The sequence below is a fragment of the Phocoena phocoena genome, chromosome 8, assembly GCF_963924675.1.
Source record: "Phocoena phocoena chromosome 8, mPhoPho1.1, whole genome shotgun sequence".
NCBI lineage: Eukaryota > Metazoa > Chordata > Mammalia > Artiodactyla > Phocoenidae > Phocoena > Phocoena phocoena.
In genome coordinates, this window is record NC_089226.1 from 59,628,743 (window position 1) to 59,649,597 (window position 20,855).

The 20,855-nt window shown below is 53.8% G+C and overlaps 1 protein-coding gene across 1 annotated transcript in view; it reads left to right on the plus strand.

Annotated features, from left to right (window-relative positions):
- Window positions 1-5,076: 5,076 nt before the first annotated feature.
- PDE2A (phosphodiesterase 2A) overlaps window positions 5,077-20,855 on the plus strand; it is a 91,707-nt gene continuing 75,928 nt past the window's right edge. The window contains exon 1 of the mRNA XM_065882247.1: window positions 5,077-5,326. Coding sequence (XP_065738319.1) covers window positions 5,256-5,326 — 71 coding nt within the window. The 5' untranslated portion in view covers window positions 5,077-5,255. The remainder of the gene's footprint in view (window positions 5,327-20,855) is intronic.

A 20,855-nucleotide genomic window follows, 5' to 3' on the forward strand; every position in this document is an offset into this window, starting at 1 on the left:
ATCCCTTCCCAGGGTTACAAGCTGTATCTGCAGATTTCCCTCCCAGCCCTCTGTCCAGCTGGACGAGGGGAGGTGAAAGATTACAAGAGGAGGAGCTAGTCCAGTGGGGCAGTGACCAGCAGTCCTTGGTCATAGGCCCAGCCCTGCCCTTGACTCACCGTGCGACCTGGGTGTGTTTCTGCCCTCTCTCACCTGTTCCCCCATCTGTACAATGAGGGATTGGAGTCTACTGGCTCTAGCACCTATGCTGCCTGATCCGTATCCCAGGAGATGACCTCGACCTTGGGCAGAAGGCACTTCCAAGTGTCTGGTCCAGCCCCATCCTAGGCTGACATCCCTCTCCTCTCATCTGTGCCCACCCTAAGTCTGCCAATCTTCCTGGGCCAGTTCAGCACTCCCACCCCATCCATGGGGCAGTGTAGGTAGAATGATAGGATTCTGAGCTGAGGGGCTGCCTCTCCCCTCCCTGAACTTGCTGTCTGTTCCACCACTTCACCCCCCTGCCCAGCAGGAACAGGGAGCTCACTGCCCCCACCTGAGGTCATCCCTTCCCTCATAGGGCAGCTTTGGCCGATCCTGGAACCTGAAGTAGGCCCACAATGAATGCCTCAGCTCTCAGTTTCTGCATCCCCAAAGCCACCTTCCTGAGATGTGGAAGAAGCCATTCTGGAGGCAGTGGTGACCTTTTGTTCCTTTCAGCAAAGACCTTGTCACCCATGGTGTGGTGGGGTCTGTGCTTAATGTGGAAATACAGGGAAGTATGCCAGGCCCCTGCCAAGGACATGGTGCTCCTCTAGCCATTGTCCTTGGAGCCACAGTTGGCAGCTTCTGGCTGAGGAGGGGAAGGAGAAGCACTGTGGGATGGTTCCCTCTGTTGCTTTCCCCCACCTCCCTGCTGGGATCTTGCTGCCAAGACCCAGATGTAGACATCCTGGCGCCCAGCCAGAGGGAGTCACCCAGGAGTTTTCGGGCCAACCCTCCGTGAAACCGGTGTTCTGCCAATAACCAGCCTTCCCCCTGGAGAGCAGTGGGGTGTTTCACGTTCCACAGCCTCAGTCTTTTCCCTACAGGGGAGGAGAATTCCCACAGCAGATCGGTGAGGCCTGCACCACCTGTGTCCTCACATCCACCTGCAGCCTCTTACTGAGGGCTTGCTCCAATGTGTCCTGGACTGAGCTCTGAAGTGCCCCATCTCATTTCCACACTCACCTGTATCTCCTTCCTACTTTCCTACCTCAACATTTCTCACTTGTACCTGGTGAGGCTGCCCAAAGGCTGGGGTCTGGCGCTGAGGTGAATAGGACTTCGGCCCGTCCTTGAGGAAAATGTGATCCAGTAGGAGAAAGGAGATGGACCTGAGCAGGGGGATGAGGTGTTGGGACAGGTGGCAAGTTAGGGAGGGGAGAGACAGCCAGGCATGCTCCGCCCAGAATCCAGTTACCCCTCCTGCCTACCCTGTCCCTGGTGGGTGGGGGCAGGTGTGTGTTGAATTGGCCTAGGAAGGCTGGGCCAGGATTTGGGATGGGCAGAGAAAAGGAAGACAGAGGGAAGTTAACCTAGGAAGGGAAACAGACTATATAGCAAGTCAAGGAGGAGGAAAGGACTAGCATGTGCTTAGGGACTAGACCCTGCACCACCTGGAGCAGAGGGTGGAGAGGTCAGCCAGGGTCGATCATGAGAAACCTCAAATGCCAGGCTGAGGAGCTTGGCCTTTATCCTGAGAGCACTGGGAACCAAGCAAAGGTTTTGAGGAGGAGTTAACATGACCAGCTAGATGTCTTAGAAAGTCAGTGTTAGAGGCAGGATGGAGGTGGAATAAAGGGATTGTGTTGGAGTAGGGGGCTGGAGAATGACCAGGGAAGGGGGAAGCACGCTGGGGCTCAGCACAAGGAGGGAGTGGATAAATGTGAGGGAATTACAGAGGGAGAATTGACAGGCCTTGATGACAGATTTGACAGAGGAAGTGAAGGAGAGTGAAGAGTCAGGGCAACATTGAAGTTTCCAGATTGGGGATTAGACGTTTGCTGATGCCTTTGATAAAGACAAAAGATGTGTTGATGTTGAATATTTGAGTGTGAGAGGCCTGTGAGATGTTCCCAGAGGATATGTTGAGGAGGTAGCCTGTACTGGACATCTGGAGCTCCAGAGAGAGGGCTGGCCCACAGGGGGCACTCGGGAGTTGCGGTGTTGGGGGAGCGCTCCATGCTCCGTGGGGTTGGGGTGGATAATGAGGGGAAGCAGGGTCCGGTCCTCCAGTGAGGGGGCAAAAATAGGAAGAATCAGTGAGGGAGACAAAGGAGCGGCCGTCTGGAAGCGGCGAGTGAAACAGCCGCCTGGGAGGGGCCGGGGAGGACAACGAGAAGAAGACGCCTTCTTTGGCAGTGAGGAGGTAGCTGGAGCCTGTGGAGCCTGCGGTCCTCGCGAGGCGGTGGGCGCGGAGCGGAGGCCGGATCCCAGAGGCTGCATCCTCCCGTCGCTTTTGGCAGCTACCCGCCTCTCAGGAACATCCTGCTTCCCACCAGCTCCCCAACAAGCAAAAAAATGATGTCTGCTGGCCGGCTGCGGGGCAGTGGGCAAGGGCGTGTGAACGCGGTGCAAGCTGGTCAGCACCCTGGAGAGCGGGCGGGGGTGGGGCCTGCGGTGGGGCGGGGCTTCGCCGTAATCTCAAGGGGCCTTTGGTTCCTGCACTGGCTGGTTTTGCAGGCCGGTTCGAGGTGGAGGAGTGAAGAGCAGGCCTGGACAGTCTCAGACCTTCTCTCTTTTCGGCACCTGCCCCCTCCCGACACTGCCTTGCAGGAACCCTACCCCAGCATTGGGGGCTGTTACTCCCTTGGCGCCATCAATTCAATCTCTTTAGGGGAGGGAAGGGGAGGGAACGCACTATGTACCAGGAACTTTACGGACATTACCCAAACCTCACAACTCTTTGAGTTTGGAGTTTGTCACCCATCTTTCAGATGAGAACACTAAATTGAAGTTCAGAGAGGTTAAATAACTTGCCCAGAGCACATGACAGAGCTGGGATTTGAACTTATACCTGCCTGGCTCTAAGTCCTGGAGTGCGCATAGTCCTGGATCTTGCACCTCATTCCTACAGACTCCTTACTTCCGGGGCAACTGTAGAGGCTGGTGTGGCAGTGGGGTGGGCAGGAGACCCTGCCTCCCCCCCTGACTTGCTTGAGCATAATCCTGGGAGATTGTTGAGGATGAGACCTCTACCATCATTTCCAGAGCAGGAGAGGAGAAAGAAGGCTGAGAGGCAAGTAAGGCCTCAATGCACCTGCTCCCCTCCACGCCCAGGAAGCACCCTCCTTTGAATCCTCTGACTCAGCTTCTGACCGCCAGGCTCCTCAGGGCATGAAAGGGAGCTGTGAAAGGCCAAAACTGGATGTGGTCCAGGGCCTTGGCTTTCTGAGCCCGTAGAATGCCTTCCTAGCTAGCAGGCATGGAGGGGCGAGGTCCTAGGCATGGGCCAGGTTGAGGAAACAGTTTGCCCAGAGCTTTCAGAGATCTAAAATTCCACCTTCTGAGGCCACAGTGGGAAGCAAAGCCTCTCTCACATTTTCTTTCCTAACGCTTCCACAACTGCTTTCTGTAGCCCTCGGCCTGGGCAGGCCTCCTGCACAAGCTCGGTCATTCCTGTCCACCCCCATCCCTGGACGCACCCACACCCCTCAGCAGGGTCAGGTTTCCACTCAGCCTCGTGGGCTTTTCTGCCTGGAGCTCGGTGTGTGCGGCAGGGGTTACTCCCCATCACAGCTCAGAGAGCTGGGGTTACTGGTGAGGGTTATGTGTAGCTCCTCTATCCTGGAATACACCCCCTTTTCCTGGGGCCCCCTCTTTGCCTTAAAAAACCCAGCTGATATCCTGTCTTCTGGAAATGCTTGCCAACTGCTGGGCTCCCTCTGGGCACCACAGACCCTGTGCTCCCCTCTGTCACACAGCAAGTAACCCCTTCCCCTTGCCTGGGTGCTGTTCCAAGGCAAGGCACCGTTGAGTCATATCTGGTGAAGTTGGCCAGTGGTAGGTGTTACTGAATGAATGAATGAGGAAGTTAGTGGTGGAACCAGGACTCGAACCCCCATCTCCTGCCTCCAGGTGTGGAGCTTTCTCTCCTCTGTCCAACAGGAGCTTTGCTGAGACAGTTCCCTACCCGTCCCATTGCCTAAAATGCCCCTATTCCGTTAGGTTAACGCTTCCTCCTCAGGAGTCAGGAGTCTGTCTGCCCTCAGGGACATGGCAGAGGTGAAGCAGGCCCTCCCCTATGCCTGTAGTCTGTGGACAGTGAAGCCATGTGAGGCGTGCTGTGGCCTGGGTGCCACAACTCCTAGTAGAATTCCATGCTCATGCATCAGCTCCCACAGTGTCTGAGTTAAATAGAGCCCCCAAGAGGTGGACTCTGTGATGAGGCTTTGAGTCCAAAGACCATCAGCAAAAGCCCCCTGAGCCTCCTGTGTACCCAGCTCCATGATGAGGATGCACCCTAGGACATGATACAATCCCAGTAAGGGAAGCCAGAGAATCCAGTTCTGCCAGGCCCTTCCATACTTGAGGAGGGCATGGGGGTGTCCCCTTGCCCTGAGGGTCTGGGTTCTGTCTACCTGCCCCTCATACGCAGATCCCATCCTAGCTCACAAGCATTGAAAATGCCTCAAAATCCCTTATCCTCACATTTCTCTCTCTGGGGTCCTCATTCAGCTTTCTCTCTCTCTCTCTCTCTCTCTCCATTTCCATGTCTTTTTCCCCGTCTTTGTTCCTCTGTGTGTGTGTTTTCCCTATGACTCTGATCTTTTGTATTTCCATCTTGAACTCTATGGGGCTTTGATCCCTCGCTCCTCTCCTTCATGTGTTTCTCTACCCCTTCCTGTCTCTGTTTCTCTCAGTCTCTCCCTCTGTGTGTGAGTCTTTCTTTTCCTCTCTCCCAGCCGGAGCCTCTCTCTACCCCTCCCTCCCTCTCTCCCTCTGTCTGGGCCTCTCTGTACCTCCTCCCTCCTCCCTCCCCCTTCTGCATTACCAGACCTGCTCCAACCTCCTCCCAGAGTAAGCCTAGCGGCAGAGGCAGTGGCAGCCGGAGAAGCAGGAGCAGCCAGGGCAGCAGGGCTGGATTGGGGTGTTGAGTCCCGGCTGAGCCGGGGACAGGCCGCTGCTTTGGTCCCCGTGCCTGCTGGGCCAGGCGCCCTGCCTGGAACCCCGGGCAGGGTGGACAGGGCGAGGTGCCACTTTAGTCTGGCTGGGGAGGCAGATGATGAGGAGCGATGGGGCAGGCATGCGGCCACTCCATCCTCTGCAGGAGCCAGCAGTACCCGGCAGCGCGACCGGCTGAGCCGTGAGTACTGTCGAGGGGCTGGGGTCCGGGTGAGTGGCTGCAGGAGGTGCCATGGACAGGGTCCTGGGAGTCCCTCCAAGGGGCTGGGGTTGGCGTAGAGCTGAGCCACGTGGTTGGATCGATCCTGCTCCAGGGCACCCTGTTGCTGGACTATAGCATAGAGGGGGGTCTCTGTGCAGGGCGGGGGTGCCTCACATCAACCTAGGGCGTGTTGGGGCTGGGGTCCCATAGAAGGGGATGGTGGCTACGGGAGGGCTTGATAATGAATGTGAACCATCCCTTCAGGGGCTGGGGGTGGGGGAGGTCTGTGTGTATGTGTGTGGCGGTGTGTGTGTGTGTGTGTGTGTGTGTGTGTTTCCAAGGAGCCCTGGAGTCTGATAGACTTAATTCAGGACTCTGGAGAGGGATGGTGTCCCAGACCAGGGCGTATGTGTGTGTGTGTGTGTGTGTGTGTGTGTGTGTGTGTGTGTAGAGAGAGAGAGAGAACATGAATTATGAATGAGTGCCCCTGGAGCAGGAGAGCGTCTGGGGCAACTGCTCTCCATGGAATGAGGGTTGGGATTCAGAGCTGGCAATCTAGGCAACTTTGTCCCCGAAGCCCCTGTCCCAGAGAGAGTCATGGGGCTGGCTGGGATGTGGCTCCTGTGCCCCAGCCTCGTGAGCACCCGCATGCAGCGAGATGCGCATGCAGGTGAGTGGAGGGGGCTTCTGTGGAGATGCCCTTCCACCCTCTGAGGGCTGCCGAGGTAGCAGGCAAGTGACACGTGTCTCCAAGTCAGTGGCGGTGCAGGTCTATGCCAGGCTGTGTGTGTGTGTGTGTGTGAGTGTGCATACATGTGGGGGGTACAAGGGACATGTGGGGTGTAGAGGAGCATGTAGAGTTCTGGGGTCCTTGGTGGTTGGGTGTGCAGCAGCCTGTCAGGCTGTGTGAGCATCCCGGTGTGACTCTCAGAGTTTTTGTGAGAGTATGTGTGCAGGGGTGTGTGTGTGTATGCATGTGTGTGTGTTTGAATTTGCATATTGGCATGCATGTTCATGTGTGCTGTGTCTGCAAAATAGAGTGACTCAATATTGATTGAGCATGTTGTTTGATTCCATGTGTATTCATGTTGGTGTGTGTTTGTTAGTGTGTGAATATTAATACTACCGTGTGTGTGTGTGTGTGTGTGTGTGTGTATATACGTGGGTGTCTGTATTAGCATGTGTTCCAGTGTGGGTGTATGATCATGGTGCTAGTGTACATGAGTGTGTATGTTGGTGCTTGTGTGGCTGGTGTGTGTGTGTGTGTGTCTATGTGTTCATCTGAGTGTGTGTGAGTGGCTGTTTCCTTCCCCTGGTGGTTGAGGACACAGCTGGGACACTAGCCCACCGAGGCCGGGTTGGGGTGGATGAATGTGTGACCACCTCCATGAGCTCAGGACAATTCATTCTACACCCTGTGGGGAGATCCAGAAAAGAAATAGGCAATAATGGCTCTGCTCTCTGGGGCCTCCTAAGCTTCCTAACATAAAATAGCTTGAAAATAATTAAGCAGTAAAGACCAAGATCAAGCTAAGAGGTGGGGGTGGGGCGTGGCCACAGAATAAGCAAAGGCCCTGGGTTGGGATGGGGTGTGTGTGCCTGGTGCAATGAGGAAGCTGGAGGGGTAGGCAGGAAACACATCGTGCGGGGCTTTGAACTCCAGGCTTCTTGGGCTTTATCCTGAGGGCCCTGGGGAGTCCAGAAAGGTTTTGTGCAACAGAGGGACATGATCAGATTTGGGATTTAGAAAGCTGCCTCAATGGCACTGTCAAGGTTAAACTGGAAGGGAAGGGTGGGAGCCAGGAGGCCAGTGTGGAGGCTAAACCAGTGTGGGTATCAGTGAGGTCTGGGACCACGTGGGCCAAGGGGCAGATGAGACCAGGGCTTTCTGAAGGGAGAGGTTGGAGGGCTTGGGAAAGAGGATGGGGAAGGGGAGCATGGGAGTGGCTCAGGCTTGGGCCAGGGTTGGGGGGGTTGCAGTGGCATGACCTCAGAGGGTCTAGATGTGGGGAAGGAAAAGCTCTTGGAAGGCTCAGACATGGAAGGTAGTGAAGGGACACTTGTAGGGTTTCTAGCCAGGATGCAGAGGGTCAGAGACTGTGGAGCCATCTCTTCCCAGACAGGGAAACCAAAGCTGTGGCATTGTCGCTCTCCTCCAGCTGCGAGGCTGGTGCTGAGTCTCAGTCCTCTTCTCTTTGGGCCTGCACAGGCCCTCTTGGTTGCCTGAGCTGGATGGCTCAGTGAGGGTTAACTGCCTTTATGCTCCTGCACCCCCAGCTCCCCCTGCCCACCAAACGGCTCCTGGCTCTCTTCCTGCTTCCCACTCCAGCCTCTTGTCCCTGGGGATTACTGATGGCTTGGCTGGGATCTGGCCAAATGGGGGAGGCAGAACTCCCAGCAATACCTCCCTTCAGTCTTAATGGACTGGGGGTCTCACCCTCAGCTACGCTGCTGTAACGTCCAGCCTGCACTCCTCAGGCTTCTGCTCTTCGGCCTCTCCAATCTACCCACTCAGTGTGCTTCCATTCCTGCATCTGATCATTCATTTGTTGATTCCTTTACTCAACAGAGATCCCCCAATGCCTGTTTGGTGCCCACTGGCTTGGCCTCTGAAGACACAGAGAGGACCCTGACTCAGACCCTGCTCTCAGGGAGTGCCCAGTCTGATGAGGAAGGCAGCAGTGCCAACGCAGTGGAGAGTGCTGGGCAGAGAGAAGCTGTGGGAGTGGGGGCCTGCGCCAAGCCAGGGCTGCCCAAGAGGAGACATTTGAGCTGGATCTTGAGGGATGGATAAGAATTGCCTAGGCAGGGAAGGGCAGAGGAAAAAGCCTGTAAAAGTGGGTAGATGTGAGAAAGCACAGTGTGTTCGAGGGGCAAAGAGAGTTTGGGTTGGCAGGAGTGAGAAGGGAGTTGAGAAGAGGAAGAGAGGCAGAAGGGGCCAGATTCTGTAGGGTCTCAGGTGCAAGGCTAAGGGGCTTGTAGGGGCTTGGATTTTCCTCATAAAATTAGGGAGCTAGGGAAAGGCTTCTGCATAGGAAACCTCCCCTAGGAAGCCCTCCTTGGTTCCCCGTTCCCTCTGATCCCATCACCCACCCTGAAGTCTTTCTCCCTGATGGTACAGGGTCAGGAATGCAGCCCCGATTCAGCCTTCCCCTGTGATGTCCCCTGTGTGTGAGCTCCTTACCCAGCCAGCCAAGGAGTTCCTCAAAGGCAGGAGCCATCTCCTTGTGCTTCCCCACCCCACTCACAGCACAGGGCTGGGCACCAAGGCTCAGTCAGTGCAGCCTCCAAGGCGGAGAGGACATGAAGAGCATCTGGGCCACCTTCTAGCAGTTACTTCACTCTTCTCTACAGCTTGGCCGCAGATCTATCCAGCCCTGCTTACATACCCCCAGGGGCAGCATGCTCATCCCTTCCCTCTTGGGCAGCCCTTCCCTTGTAGGCCCAGCTACTCCAGGCTGCCTGGCCTTGTGTCATTTCTCCATCCTGGGTCACTGTCCTTCTTCCCAAGCAGGGCGAGGCTGGGGCATAGTGGTTCAGTAGTGCTATGAGAGATCAGTGGCCTTTATTCCAACTACAGATGGTAAAACAGATTGAGCAGTCCCTGCGCCCTCTCCAAAAATAAAGAAGCAGGCATGGCCAGAGTAGGGAATGGGGATAGACAATGAGGAGGACGTCCTATCGGCACAGAGGGCCTATGGAATCTCCTGGCTTCGCAAGAGCGGCTGTGGGCATGAGGGGAAGTTTCCCAGGACAGGAGGGGGAGTTGGAGGCAGAGACACTATTAGCCCCACCCCTCCTGCAGGTGAGTGATGTCATCCAGGGAGAGGGGGACTGGAGGGGCTCAGATAGACAGGGGAGGGGCCTCAGGATTCCTTCCTTCCTTCTTTCAGCAGCCATTCAATGGATTGCTGCCCTACCAAACGTGGCAGCTCTTCAGGGAGAGGGACAGAGCCAGTGACCACTTGGAGGGAAGCCTGTGGTCTTTCCTACCTCTGCCAGTGTCAGACAAAGGAATTTAGGAGGAGGGGCCTTGGGGCTGGCCTTAAAAGGAAGAGTCACTTCTCCCGGCAGAACTGAGAGACAGCTCCAGGAAGAGGGAATGCCACATAAAAAGGCCTTGAGGTGAGCACAAACATGGTTTTATTTATGTGAGGAATATTAAGAGTTCAGAGTGGCCTAAGTGTGAAGTTCAAGGGTGGGGGAAAGACTGGGCAGAGCTGGAGTAGGAGAGGAGTGAAGGAATTGAGGTTAGAGTAGAGGAAGCACTTTCTACCACCAAGGTGTCCCCCAACAGCTTTGACATGTAGGCCTGGTGCAGATTCTTGGGCCTGCTGAGGGTCTCCTCATTGTTTGAGAATGGGGTGTTCAGTGAACAAACAGAGACTCTGGAAATGAGGGAGAGGCAGGGGCTGAAGAAAGTGGGCCCCTTCCAGAAAGTGGCATGCAAATGAATGCAAAGTAATATGCAAATAAGCCAGCTTGGGCTTGGCAGCTTTGGCTGGGAGGATGAAACGTCACCCCCTTCCATGCTGGCCTCCCACCCCCTCTGCCCCAGCCCCCAGGACAGCCGGAGCAGCCTTGTCTGCTGCTTTGAGCACCTCAGTTTGTCAGAGCCACAAGATTGTGGCCTCCAGGACAGGGGCTACAGGCTCCCTGTCAGCAACCCCATCCTCTCGGGAAGTAGATGTATTTAGTAACAGATATTTTCAACACATTTATCTCCCACTGTTCAGCTGCCCATTCCCTGGGAGAGGCCAGGTCCCCAGGGATGTGACCCACTTCTTTTAAGTCCCTGAAGTCACCCTTCTCACTGCCTTCCCTGAAAAACAGGAGGCAACTGGGTCTTGGTGCAGCAGAAAGGATTTAAATCAGACAACTGGGAGGACTTCCCAACGCTGTAGTTGCTGAGATATGAGAACCCTGTGTCTTCTGGGCTCTCACTCTTGAGATGGCTACCCTGGGTTCAGAGGAAGCTTTGAAAATAGAATAGAGAAGGTAGCAGACAGACATAGGTTCCAGTTTCAGCAACTTTACTCTGTATGGTCCTGGTCAACTTAATTAACTTCTCTGAGTCCCATGTGGATAATGGAGTGGGAATAATAATACTTTCCTGGCAGGATAACTGAAGGATCTGGAAGTGGAGCGCTTAGCGCCAGGCATGCAGCAGGTGCTCATAAAGATTCGCTGCTGCCATTATGAACCACCCACACTCACCTACCCTTTTAGAAAGATTCAGTGGGGGGCTGGAGGGGGAGAGACCAGAGCTAGTGAGCCCAGAAGCTGTCATCCCGTGGGAGAGACAAAGAGGTCTGAAATGGAGCAGTGGTGGTGGGAATGGTGAGAAGTGTGGATGTTCCGTGGGAGGGGCCGAGGGGCCTCAGAGACATGGGACCACCTCCCTGGGCTGCCCTGTCTGGTCTGAGACTAATCCCCAGGGAAAACTGGAGGAAAGGGCCTGATGAGGGCTTAGGTCTGTGGCCATGCCCATGGCAGTCTGTGAGTCATTCTGGGAGTTGTAGTTTCCAGTGAATTTGCAGTGAGTACATTTTGTACTGCCACCTTGGATCCAAATCCACACCCTGCTGCTGAGGCTGGTGGGGCAGGCCCTGGTGAATGTTGGAATATTCGAGGCCCAAAGGTGAAGCAGCCTCCATCCCTTCCCTCAGGGATCGCTTAGCCTGATGTGTGTTGGCGGGTGCAGGGATAAAAGGATTAAGCCATAATTATGACTCTTCACACGTTCACACAGAAGTTTACAGCTTCCAGAGTACTGTTTTCACATCTATGATCTCATTTAATCCTCACCACAAACCCCAGAAACTGCTGTCTTCTGGATGAAGAGACAGGATCTGAGAGGGGAAAATAACTTGCCCAGAGGTATTCAGCTAATACTGAGAGAACAGGTCTGTCTGCCCCCCAAAGCTCCTGCCCTTTCCATGGATTATTGTCCCAGATGGCAAAGGCCAGGCCTCGAAGGACAGGCAAGATATGGAAAATTAGACATCTCAGCAAAGGAGTAGCTGAGCAAAGACCTGGCTCGAGTAAGAAGCAAGGGCTGGGCTCCCTGTGATATGAGACTAAGAGATGGACTGGCCAGCCCCAGAGACCTAACTCCAGGCTTTTGTTTGAACTTCTTGCTGTGGCCCACTAGGACTTACCCAAGGGTTCTGAGCAGAGGCAGGACCTGATTAGAGCTGAGCTTTGGGAGAATTGAGCTTTTACAGTCCTGGACTGATTGGACTGGAGCAGGGATACCCAAGAGAGCCTGAGACTTCTGAACTCCATTCTTGGTGCTCCCAGAATTTTGCTCCTGTTCTTCTGGCACACTTCTCAACTTCTCCTTCTTCCTCTCCCCCTTCCTCTTCTTCCTCTCCCTTCTACCTATTCTTCTCCACCACAGCCTGGGGAGTGATGACCATGTATCATAGAGCTGTGCTGTAATGCCACATATCTCCAGCAGGGGTGCTGTCACACAGTCCATTCTAGCCTTCTTTATGTTTGAAAAGGCTGGAAAAGGAGCAGAGATGAAGGGTGGGGAGAGGGCAATCCATTGTTCTCCACTTCTATCGTGCTGGGCGTGAGAGGGCCCTGCTGAAATGGCATAGGGAGGAAGTAGGCTGGAGAGACTGGACCCCACACGGCAGGGACAGACACGCTGGAGGGGTTGAACCTGGAAACAAATTTTTTCCTCACCGTTCTGGGGCAGGCTTAGATTTGGAAATGGATTTAGACTGACATTGCAGTTGGTGTCTGGATTTCTATTGGATGATGATTTCCTTGATACTTAGATGGGGGCGAGATTGGTTGGTTTCTTTGTGTTTCTGTGTGTGTGTGTGTGTGTGTGTGTGAATGTGAACTTCCAGTTGTACATGTGTGTATATGGGTCTGAGAGGGTGAGAGTGTGTGGATCAGTGTTTGTATAAAAGTATGGACATATTCATATGTGTGAACATGTGAGTGTCCATTTTTATGCCCGAGTTATTGGTAGATGGTGGCTTGTTTGTATGTGTGCCTGTGTGTAGAGTGTTATGTACATTGTTCTAGTAACGCTGTGTAGATGAATATGTCTGTGTATGTGGGTGAACATGTCCGAGTGGGAGAGCACAGATGAGTGGATATGTGTGAAGGTACCTGCTCTGCCTGACAGCAAGGCCGTGCCCAAGGTATAGCTACTCAACACTTTCTCTCCTGGATAACACCTGCCTAAAGGGAGAGACAAGATGTGTGTGGACTTAGGCTGAAGGGCTGTCATGTGCAGGGCTGGGCTTCCCCCCGGGGACTGTGGCCCGCTTCTAGTCAGTGAGGGCCCTGGAAGGAACAGATTGTCTCTGTGTCCAGGCTCAGGTGGGGCCAGCCAGGATCCTGGGCCATCAGACTGAGATGCTGGACATGGCTAAGAGGTGTCTAGCTTCCATTCTTCCTGGGAACTCTTAATGGCTGCACCTGTTCCCCACTAGAGAGTTTCAGGGACTCTCAGTCCAGTCTTCTCGTTATATAGATGCAAATATTGAAGTCCCAGAGTGGGGTTAGTGGTTAGCCCAAGGTTTCACAGCAGAATCCAGGGAGGGATGGCAGGGCTTGGAGCAGAGAGAGGGGGTATGTCTGGCCTGGAGGGCCTCCCTCCCTCCAGCCTCTGGAGCAGGCAGGGGGCTCAGAGTAGAGATTCAAGTCTGTGACATGAGGCCACCTCCTGTACCTGGGCATTTCGACTCCTCCCAGGCCTCAGATGCCACCTTTGAAGTTTCTACCAGAGCCTCTGCTTGCTGTGAGACTCCTCCAAGGAACTTGTGAAGTCTGTCGTTCCGTGGAACATGGAGACTTGATGCAGAAGAGTCCAGCAGTGGGGTGGAACCAGGGAGAGGCCTCCTCTAGAAGCCTCAATGTCCTTATCTTTGTATCAGATGTCTTTGTAGGTTTCTGTTGTTCTAACATTCAAGGCTTTCCCTAAAATCTCTCCTTGGTCTCCTAGTACTGAGACTTTGCTGGGATTTGGGGGAGTCCTGGAGGCCCAGCTTGGCTCAATGTGAGGGGGCCAGGGTAGCCCCATAGGGAAGGGGCTGCCCTGGGAAAGAAGGATGAGCTTCCTGTCCATGGGGTAGGGAGGTGAGAGCAGGGGCTGGGCAGCCTGGTTAGGGACGTGGGAGATGAGACTCCTGCCCTAGCAGGGAAGTTGGTGGCAAACTCTCTGAAGTTTGTTAATCTGTAGCTGCCATGGAGGGACCAGAGGACATGCCTCTGCCCATTCTGTAGGAGGAGGTTGGAGCCCCAGAGTGCTCCCCCTGGCGGCCTGGCCAGTGGGAAGGTGCAAGGTTAGACCATCCAGCTGGAGACAGGGAGATCCCCTTCCTAGGGGGAACTGGAGAGAAATTTGTCTTCCTGGAGATTTGGGATTGGAGGCAGGGAGCTGGATGTGAGGACATTCTGGTGGAGGTAGGAGTGCGATGGGTAGGACTGGCCAACTCTGCAGTGGTTTTGCTGGTTCAGCACTGGCGAGGAGGTAGCAGACAGGCAGACAGACACACCGCTTCCTTTGTGCTGAGTCGTTGGGGGTCTAGGGTGGGAGGCCCCTGGCTGGGACCTCAGACATTGGCTCTGGGTGGAGCAGGGATGGAGGCTTTCTGGTGCTGGGGGCTGGGCGGGAATTAGGGTAGCAGAGGGGAGGAGCAGGCAGCCCAGTATTGCATCCTTCCAAAACCAGAGAATTCCAAGTTTTCTTTTTTTATAAATTTATTTGTTTGTTTATTTTTGGCTGCATTGGGTCTTTTTTTGCGGTGTGCGGGCTTCTCATTGCGGTGGCTTCTCTTGCTGCAGAGCACGGGCTCTAGGTGTGTGGGCTTCAGTAGTGGCAGCACGCGGGCTCAGTAGTTGTGGCACATGGGCTTAGTTGCTCCGCGGCAAGTGGGATCTTCTCTTACCAGGGCTTGAACCTGTGTCCCCTGCATTGGCAGGCTGATTCTTTTTTTTTTTTTTTTTTTTTGCGGTACGCGGGCATCTCACCGCTGTGGCCTCTCCCGTTGCGGAGCACAGGCTCCGGACGCGCAGGCTCAGCGGCCATGGCTCACGGGCCCAGCCGCTCCACGGCATGTGGGATCTTCCCGGACCCGGGCACGAACCTGCGTCCCCTGCATCGGCAGGCGGACTCCCAACCACTGCGCCACCAGGGAAGCCCCTGCAGGCTGATTCTTAACCGCTGTGCCACCAGGGAAGTCCCCAAGTTATCTTAAAACTTCAAGTGGGGTGGGGTTTAGGGGCTAGATGGAGAGAACAGTGTTTACAGAGTGCCCTTTATGCAGTTGTCCCTCGGTATCCTGGTCCCTCTGTGGACACCAAGCTCTGAGAATGCACAAGTCCCTTATTTAAAATGGCATAGTATTTGCATATAACTTCCATGTACTTTAAATCATCTCTAGATTACTTATAATAACTAATATAATGTAAATGATCTGTAAGTAGTTGTAAATACAATGTAAATGCTATGTAAATGGCAAATTCAAGTTTTGCTTTGTGGAACTTTCTGGAACTTTTTTTTTTTTCAAATATTTCTGATCCATGGTTGGTTGAATCCATGGGTGCAGAACCTGCAGATTGGAGGGCCGACTGTATGTTCAAATCACCTCCTTCAGTCACCTCAACTAGGCTTCAAGGAGCTAGCCCTATTTTGTAGAGGGGAAACAGATGACACACTCAGATGGTTTAAATGAAGGCAGTTTGATGCAGCAACAATTACAGAGGGGGGGTAGGATTAAGGGAACCAACAGGGCATGTGGAGGCACTCAGGACTAGCATCTGAGAGGCCCGAGGAGCAAGGAGAGTGCTCCAGATGCAAGCCGGGTCCCGGATGGGAGCTGCCCTACAGAGCCTGTCAAAGGAGGTGGGGTGGGAGAGGGTGTAAATACCCTGAGCCCTCTCACTTCTCTCTCTGCTCGCCTGCCCTCACTGGCAGAACTGGATTGGAGGCTAGAGGGCAAGGGAGCTTGACGAAGCAGCGTTAGAAGTCATCCTCTGGGGCACAGAGAATGGCAGAAAAGGGTGGAGATTTGGAGGGACAAATGGATGATGGGAAACTGAAGCCCAGAGAGGGTGCCAACTTGCCCAAGGTCACACAGCCAGTAGGTCTCAGAGCTGGAGCCAGAAGTCAAGCCCTGCCTCTGAATACCCACTTTTTCATGTCCAGTGAGGCCTGGTGGGTGTACCCAGTCGTCTGCTGTTGGGTTGGAACTACTTCTTGCCATGACTGCCCTGCACCCTGTCGGGGCTGCACTGGGGCTGCTGCAGAATGTCACTCCGGCCATGGTCAACTTCGGGTTTAGGAAGCTCCAAGTGAAGGGTGAGTTAGAGAGGGCAGTGGGGAGGCTGGTGTGGAGACCCAAGTGAGAGGCAAGAAGGCTGCCATCAGGGGTGGCAGAGGACATGTGAGTTGCATCGACAGGTCAGGGGAGGAGTGACAGCACCCACACCCCAGCTCACCTGCTTCAGCTATGGCCCTAGTTCCCCAGTGTCTGCCCACCTATGCAGGGATGTATGACAACTCTAGATCCCCCTCCAGGGGCATTCCTCCCTGCCTCATCCTCCCTGGAGCTTCCACACTCCAGAGCACCCATCCATGGCACCCATAAGCCACCCCCTCAGACTGTGGCCCCCAAAAGCAAAGCTGTGTCACTGCTGCCTCATCTCTTAATAACACTTATGACCTGTCTACTGCCAAGTCTATTTAAAGTCTTCCCTTTTGAGACCTTCATGCTGGAGTTTGATCTCAGTCCTTCTTGCTGTTCAGAGCTTGGGCCTCGGGCCTCCCTGGGGGATGAGTAAGGGAGGTAGCCCCTCCTGGTGCTGGGGCAGTTAGGGGCCTTGGCCAGCCAGCTCATCCCAGTGCCCAGTGGGGATCCACTTTCAGCCTCTGCTGGACCTCAGGCTGCTGACTCATTATCAGTGGTAATTAGTATCTCCAGTGCAACTTTCCACCCCACCAAGTGCTTGACATTCGTTAGGTGCTATTGTGAACGGCTGCATGCCGGCTTTAGCACCCCTGGCCCAGGCTTCTTCTCAGGGACCAAGTGCCCTGGCCACAAAAACACAGCTCCAGGCATGGGAGAAACAAACCCAAACAAAGAGAAAAACAGACACAGAAGCCAACATAAAAGAAGCGGACCACAGCCCACAGACATGGAGAGTCCCACAACACAAATATCAATACACACTGAGAAACAGACACAGGATGAGTCTAAAGATCGACCTAGACACAGAAGAAACAGAATGTGTATAACCCAGGCATACAGACCGCAGACATGCAACACAGATGCGGATTCAGCACATGCGTGGTGCACAACCACAGAAGCACTCATGCTCATCGTAAACACAGAATACCCATCAGGTAGCCATATCAAGCTACCTTGGATTCCCCACCTCTTACCTCTGGGCTGTTGCATATGCTGTTCCTTTGGCCTGGAACACCCTTCCTCGACACCCCCTCCCTTTATTGGCTAACTCCTATCATTCAACAGGTCTTGGTGGTCCTTCCATACTCCCCAACCTCAGAGCTCTCCTGTGCCACATAGCATCACTGCTATGTTTTGCAACCAGTCTTTACAAGTTTGGGGATGAAGGCTTTTAGCCTGTGCCCCGTGAGATGGTGACTGAGTTCTGAGCGGGCGATTAGGGCCGGGAAACTAGGCAGAGACAAACTTTGGGGGAAGTGAGTCAGGAATAGCAGTGAGGAGCCCTGGCTACTCAGGGCCTGAGCAGGCATTTAACTCACTGGCTGGCACAGCTGGATGCCCTCTGCCTCATTTTTTTCAGACTCTGTCTGATTTCTTTTGCATTTCTTCCAGGCTTGTTACTTGACCCAGTTCCCTCCTTCCCAAAGGTGGCTCTGCCTCTTGCCACCTCTCCGAGCTCACACACACACGCTCACTTGCCATCTTTGCTTGGGTGTGCTCCCCTCTGCTTCTAAGCCTAGTGAAAACCTCATTATTGGAGGCCTGGGGTCAGAGGCACGACTTCCGTGCATGGCTTCCTAACCCATGCCACTTAGTGTGGGAGAGGGAGGTGGTAGAGGAGAGTGATTATGAGCCCAAGCCTTCGGGACTGCCTCCTGGTTCAGCTCTCAGCTCCTCCACTCCTTAGCCGCAGGACCTGTGCTGAGTTCTACCACCTTTGTCTCCTCGTCTGTAAAAGGGGGATGATAATAGAGCCCACCTCGTTAGGGCTGCTGCGAGGATTAACTGAGACAAAGCTTGTGATGCACATGGCGCACGGTTCAGCTCCCTCCCTGGGCTGCGTGAGAGCAGGAGGAGAGCTAATGAGATCAAGTCAAGTGCACCCAGGAGGTGCCTATGGAGTCCTTGCTAATTGGAACTGAATGAAACCAACATCTACAGTGTGAGCACCTACTATGTGCCCTCTGTAGCTGGTTCTCTGCACCTCCCTGCCTCAGTTTCTGCATGGCTGCCAATTTTGCACAGCTGTTATGCGATGGGGACCCAGAAGGTGGGGGTGTGACTGCTTTTTAAAATTTTTTTTACATTCATTTTATTGAGGTATAATTTACATACAAGAAAATCACCAATTTAAAGTATATGATTCAATGAGTTTTGGTAAATCTCTACAGTCATATAACCACCATTTCAATCAAGGAAAGCATACTTTTATCATCCCCTGAGACTTCCCTTGTGCCCTTTGCAGTCATTCTCCATTGGAGGTGACTCCTTCTAGGGCTGTGAGAGGTGCTGGGGTTTCCTTGAGCTGACAACCTGGGCACAGAGAGGGGACTGCCTCTGTATGCTGAGAGACACCAAGGAACGGCTTGCCCTTTCTGAGCCTTGGTTCCCGTGGACTGGTAGAGGCCAAGAGGCAAGAGGCCAGGGAAAGGAAGGGATGCTCAGGCCATAGTATCCTGAGGGTAGGCTCTGGGTCTGAGGGCTGGGTCAGCTGGGAGTGGTGGCCTCAGAAATCTACAGAGTGGGTGACAGAGATTAGGGAGTTGGTGTTCCCCAAAACCTGCCCCTGCATGGATCAGGTGTGCTCTGGGGCCCAGGTGGAAATGACCATATATCGGTCCAGACTGGAGCAGGGACTTGTCCAACATGATTCCACTTGTGTCCTTATCTCCACCAGGGGTCATAAACTCCCCTGGGGACTAGCAATTCCCCTAAAAGAAGGGGAGCTCTTTTGTTCCCCAGTCCTAGACCCAAATGTTAAAGCAATTATGTAACTAGCAATAAATTACTTAAAGTAATGACTCACTCAGCTTAATTAGAGCACGAGAGGGAGGGATTAAGGTATTTTTAGAGCACACACCTCACTCCCTCCTGTGGAGGGAGACCTCTGTGCAAGGTAGGGGTGGAGAAAGGGCTGGGAGCTCATGGAAGGACCCCAGGTGTCTGCAAGGGGATGAAAGCTGGTCCTCTGCCCCGCTGAGGTCCCAACAAAGAGAGGGCAAGTCAGAGCTGCAGCAGGAGGGATTCAGGTAAGACTCAAGGAACACTTTCCAGTGGTGCTGATTGGAGAACTGGGACAGGTAAACTAGATTATGAACTCTTTGTGGGCAGGGACTATGTCTGTGACCCCTTCTCCACCTAGGAACAGAATAAGGATGAGACTTGGGGTCAGTCAAGCCTCAGTTTGAATCCCACCTTTACTGGATACTAGCTGTGTGGCCTTGGGCAGTTCCTTTTTCACCCTAAGCTTCCATTTCCTTCATTGTAAAATGGGCATAATAATGTCCACCTTTGTATATATTGTAAGGATCGAATGGGTTAATGTGACATGTAAAGCAAACCATAGTATTGACTTTAAAGAACCAAAATCTCCAGAAGGGCAGGAATTAGGTCTGTTTTGTTTACTATTGTATCCCAAGCTCCATTCACAGGGCCACACATAGTAGGTGTTCAATAAATGCTTGTTGAGTGAAGCATGTTAGGTTCATTTCCATTCTCCAGCGCCATATGGGTTCCTTGTTTCAAGGTTTTGTGAATAAAGGAACTAGGTGAGAAGAGGGAAGGGGTATCTCACAGGTGGCATCTGGCCTTTCTCTCCCAGGCTGAGAGGAACAGGTGACTTCCAACAGAAAGAACCAGACTTCCAGGGAAAGGCCTGGGAGGTTTCAGGACCATGGACAGCCCCAGCCTCTGTCTTCCAGTTGCCAGGAGAGTTGCTGGGATGAAAGGGTCTACCGTGTGTGCCCTACACAACCCTGGCTGGGAGGAGGAGCCAGCAGTCCAGTCTGACTGGGGAGACCAGAACCTTCGCTCACCATCACTGGGAGTTCAGAGGAGGGGGTATGAGTGCTGTGTGGGGCATCCTGAAAAGCTTCCCAGAGGAGGGGATGGAACTGGCTGGAAGGATTTAGGCAGAGAGAACATCCAGGCATCTGCAAAATGCAGTAATAATTCCAACCCTGAAGGTTTTCTGGGAGGATTAAATGAGTTACTTCTTAGGAATGCCTGCTTAGAGAGGACACAACATATGGGTTTACTTCCTTCCACCCCTGTGACATGAGGAGGGATGTTCCCCTGCTCTACTGAGGACAGCAGGGCCTGGACACTGCTCACAAGCCCTGGGGTGGGGACTTCCTATTCCAGCCTTCACTGACCCCCACCTCTGAGGCTGGACTGAGATGGACAAACAGTAGGTGCACAGGACAGACTGGGGAAAGGTCTGGGCTCCTCCTTCCTACCAGGGCATTGGGAGGCTGAGGGAAGGACACAGCTGGATTGGGCCATTAAAGTTTAATCCCTGACCCTCCCCCAGGCCCACAGCCCCAAGGCTCCTGCCCCAAGTGGCCGCTCTGATCAGTTCTGACCAGCTCTCCTCACACCTCACTGGCTTCCCGGGGCCTGGGTGATGAATTACTGATGACAGCATTGCAGCATCACTATGACGACCAGGCATGTTCTTAGCCTCCAGTCAGAATGCAGCGGCAGAGGCCAGAGACCTCTTTGACTCTGGGCCTTTGTACTGGTGTGTGACAGGGGCCAAAGGGGGGTGGGAGATGGGGCAGGACCAGGCATGGGGGCTCTATCTGGAGTGGACTAGAGTTCATTCAGATTGTCAGATGCAAGGGGACCTTGAGGACAGTTGTATCTCTCTGTCCCTCCTTTCTTATCTCTTTCTTTTCATTCCTCCCTCTCTTCCTCCTTCCTTCCTTCCATGTCCCTAGCCCCTTCCCTGTTGGAGGCCCTGAGCTGCCCACCACCTTCACGCCCTGGGAATGAGGCCCAGCCTGACCCTCACCCTTGGGAGCTCAGAGTGAAATGGGGACATAGACATTTCCTGGTCTAGGCTCCAGAGAAGGTGTGTCAGCCACTGGTGGCTCTGTTGGAGGGGTCTGGCTTAGCTCTGCCAGTGGCTGTGTAAAACGCTTTGCCGAGGGGGTGATACTTCTTCTAGACCTATTGAGCGAGGAGGGGATTTTCCACTGGAGAGACAGAGGTCCAGGGAATTCCCTGGCTGTCCAGTCTTTAGGGTGCAGTGCTTTTACTGCCGGGACCTGGGTTCAATCCCTGGT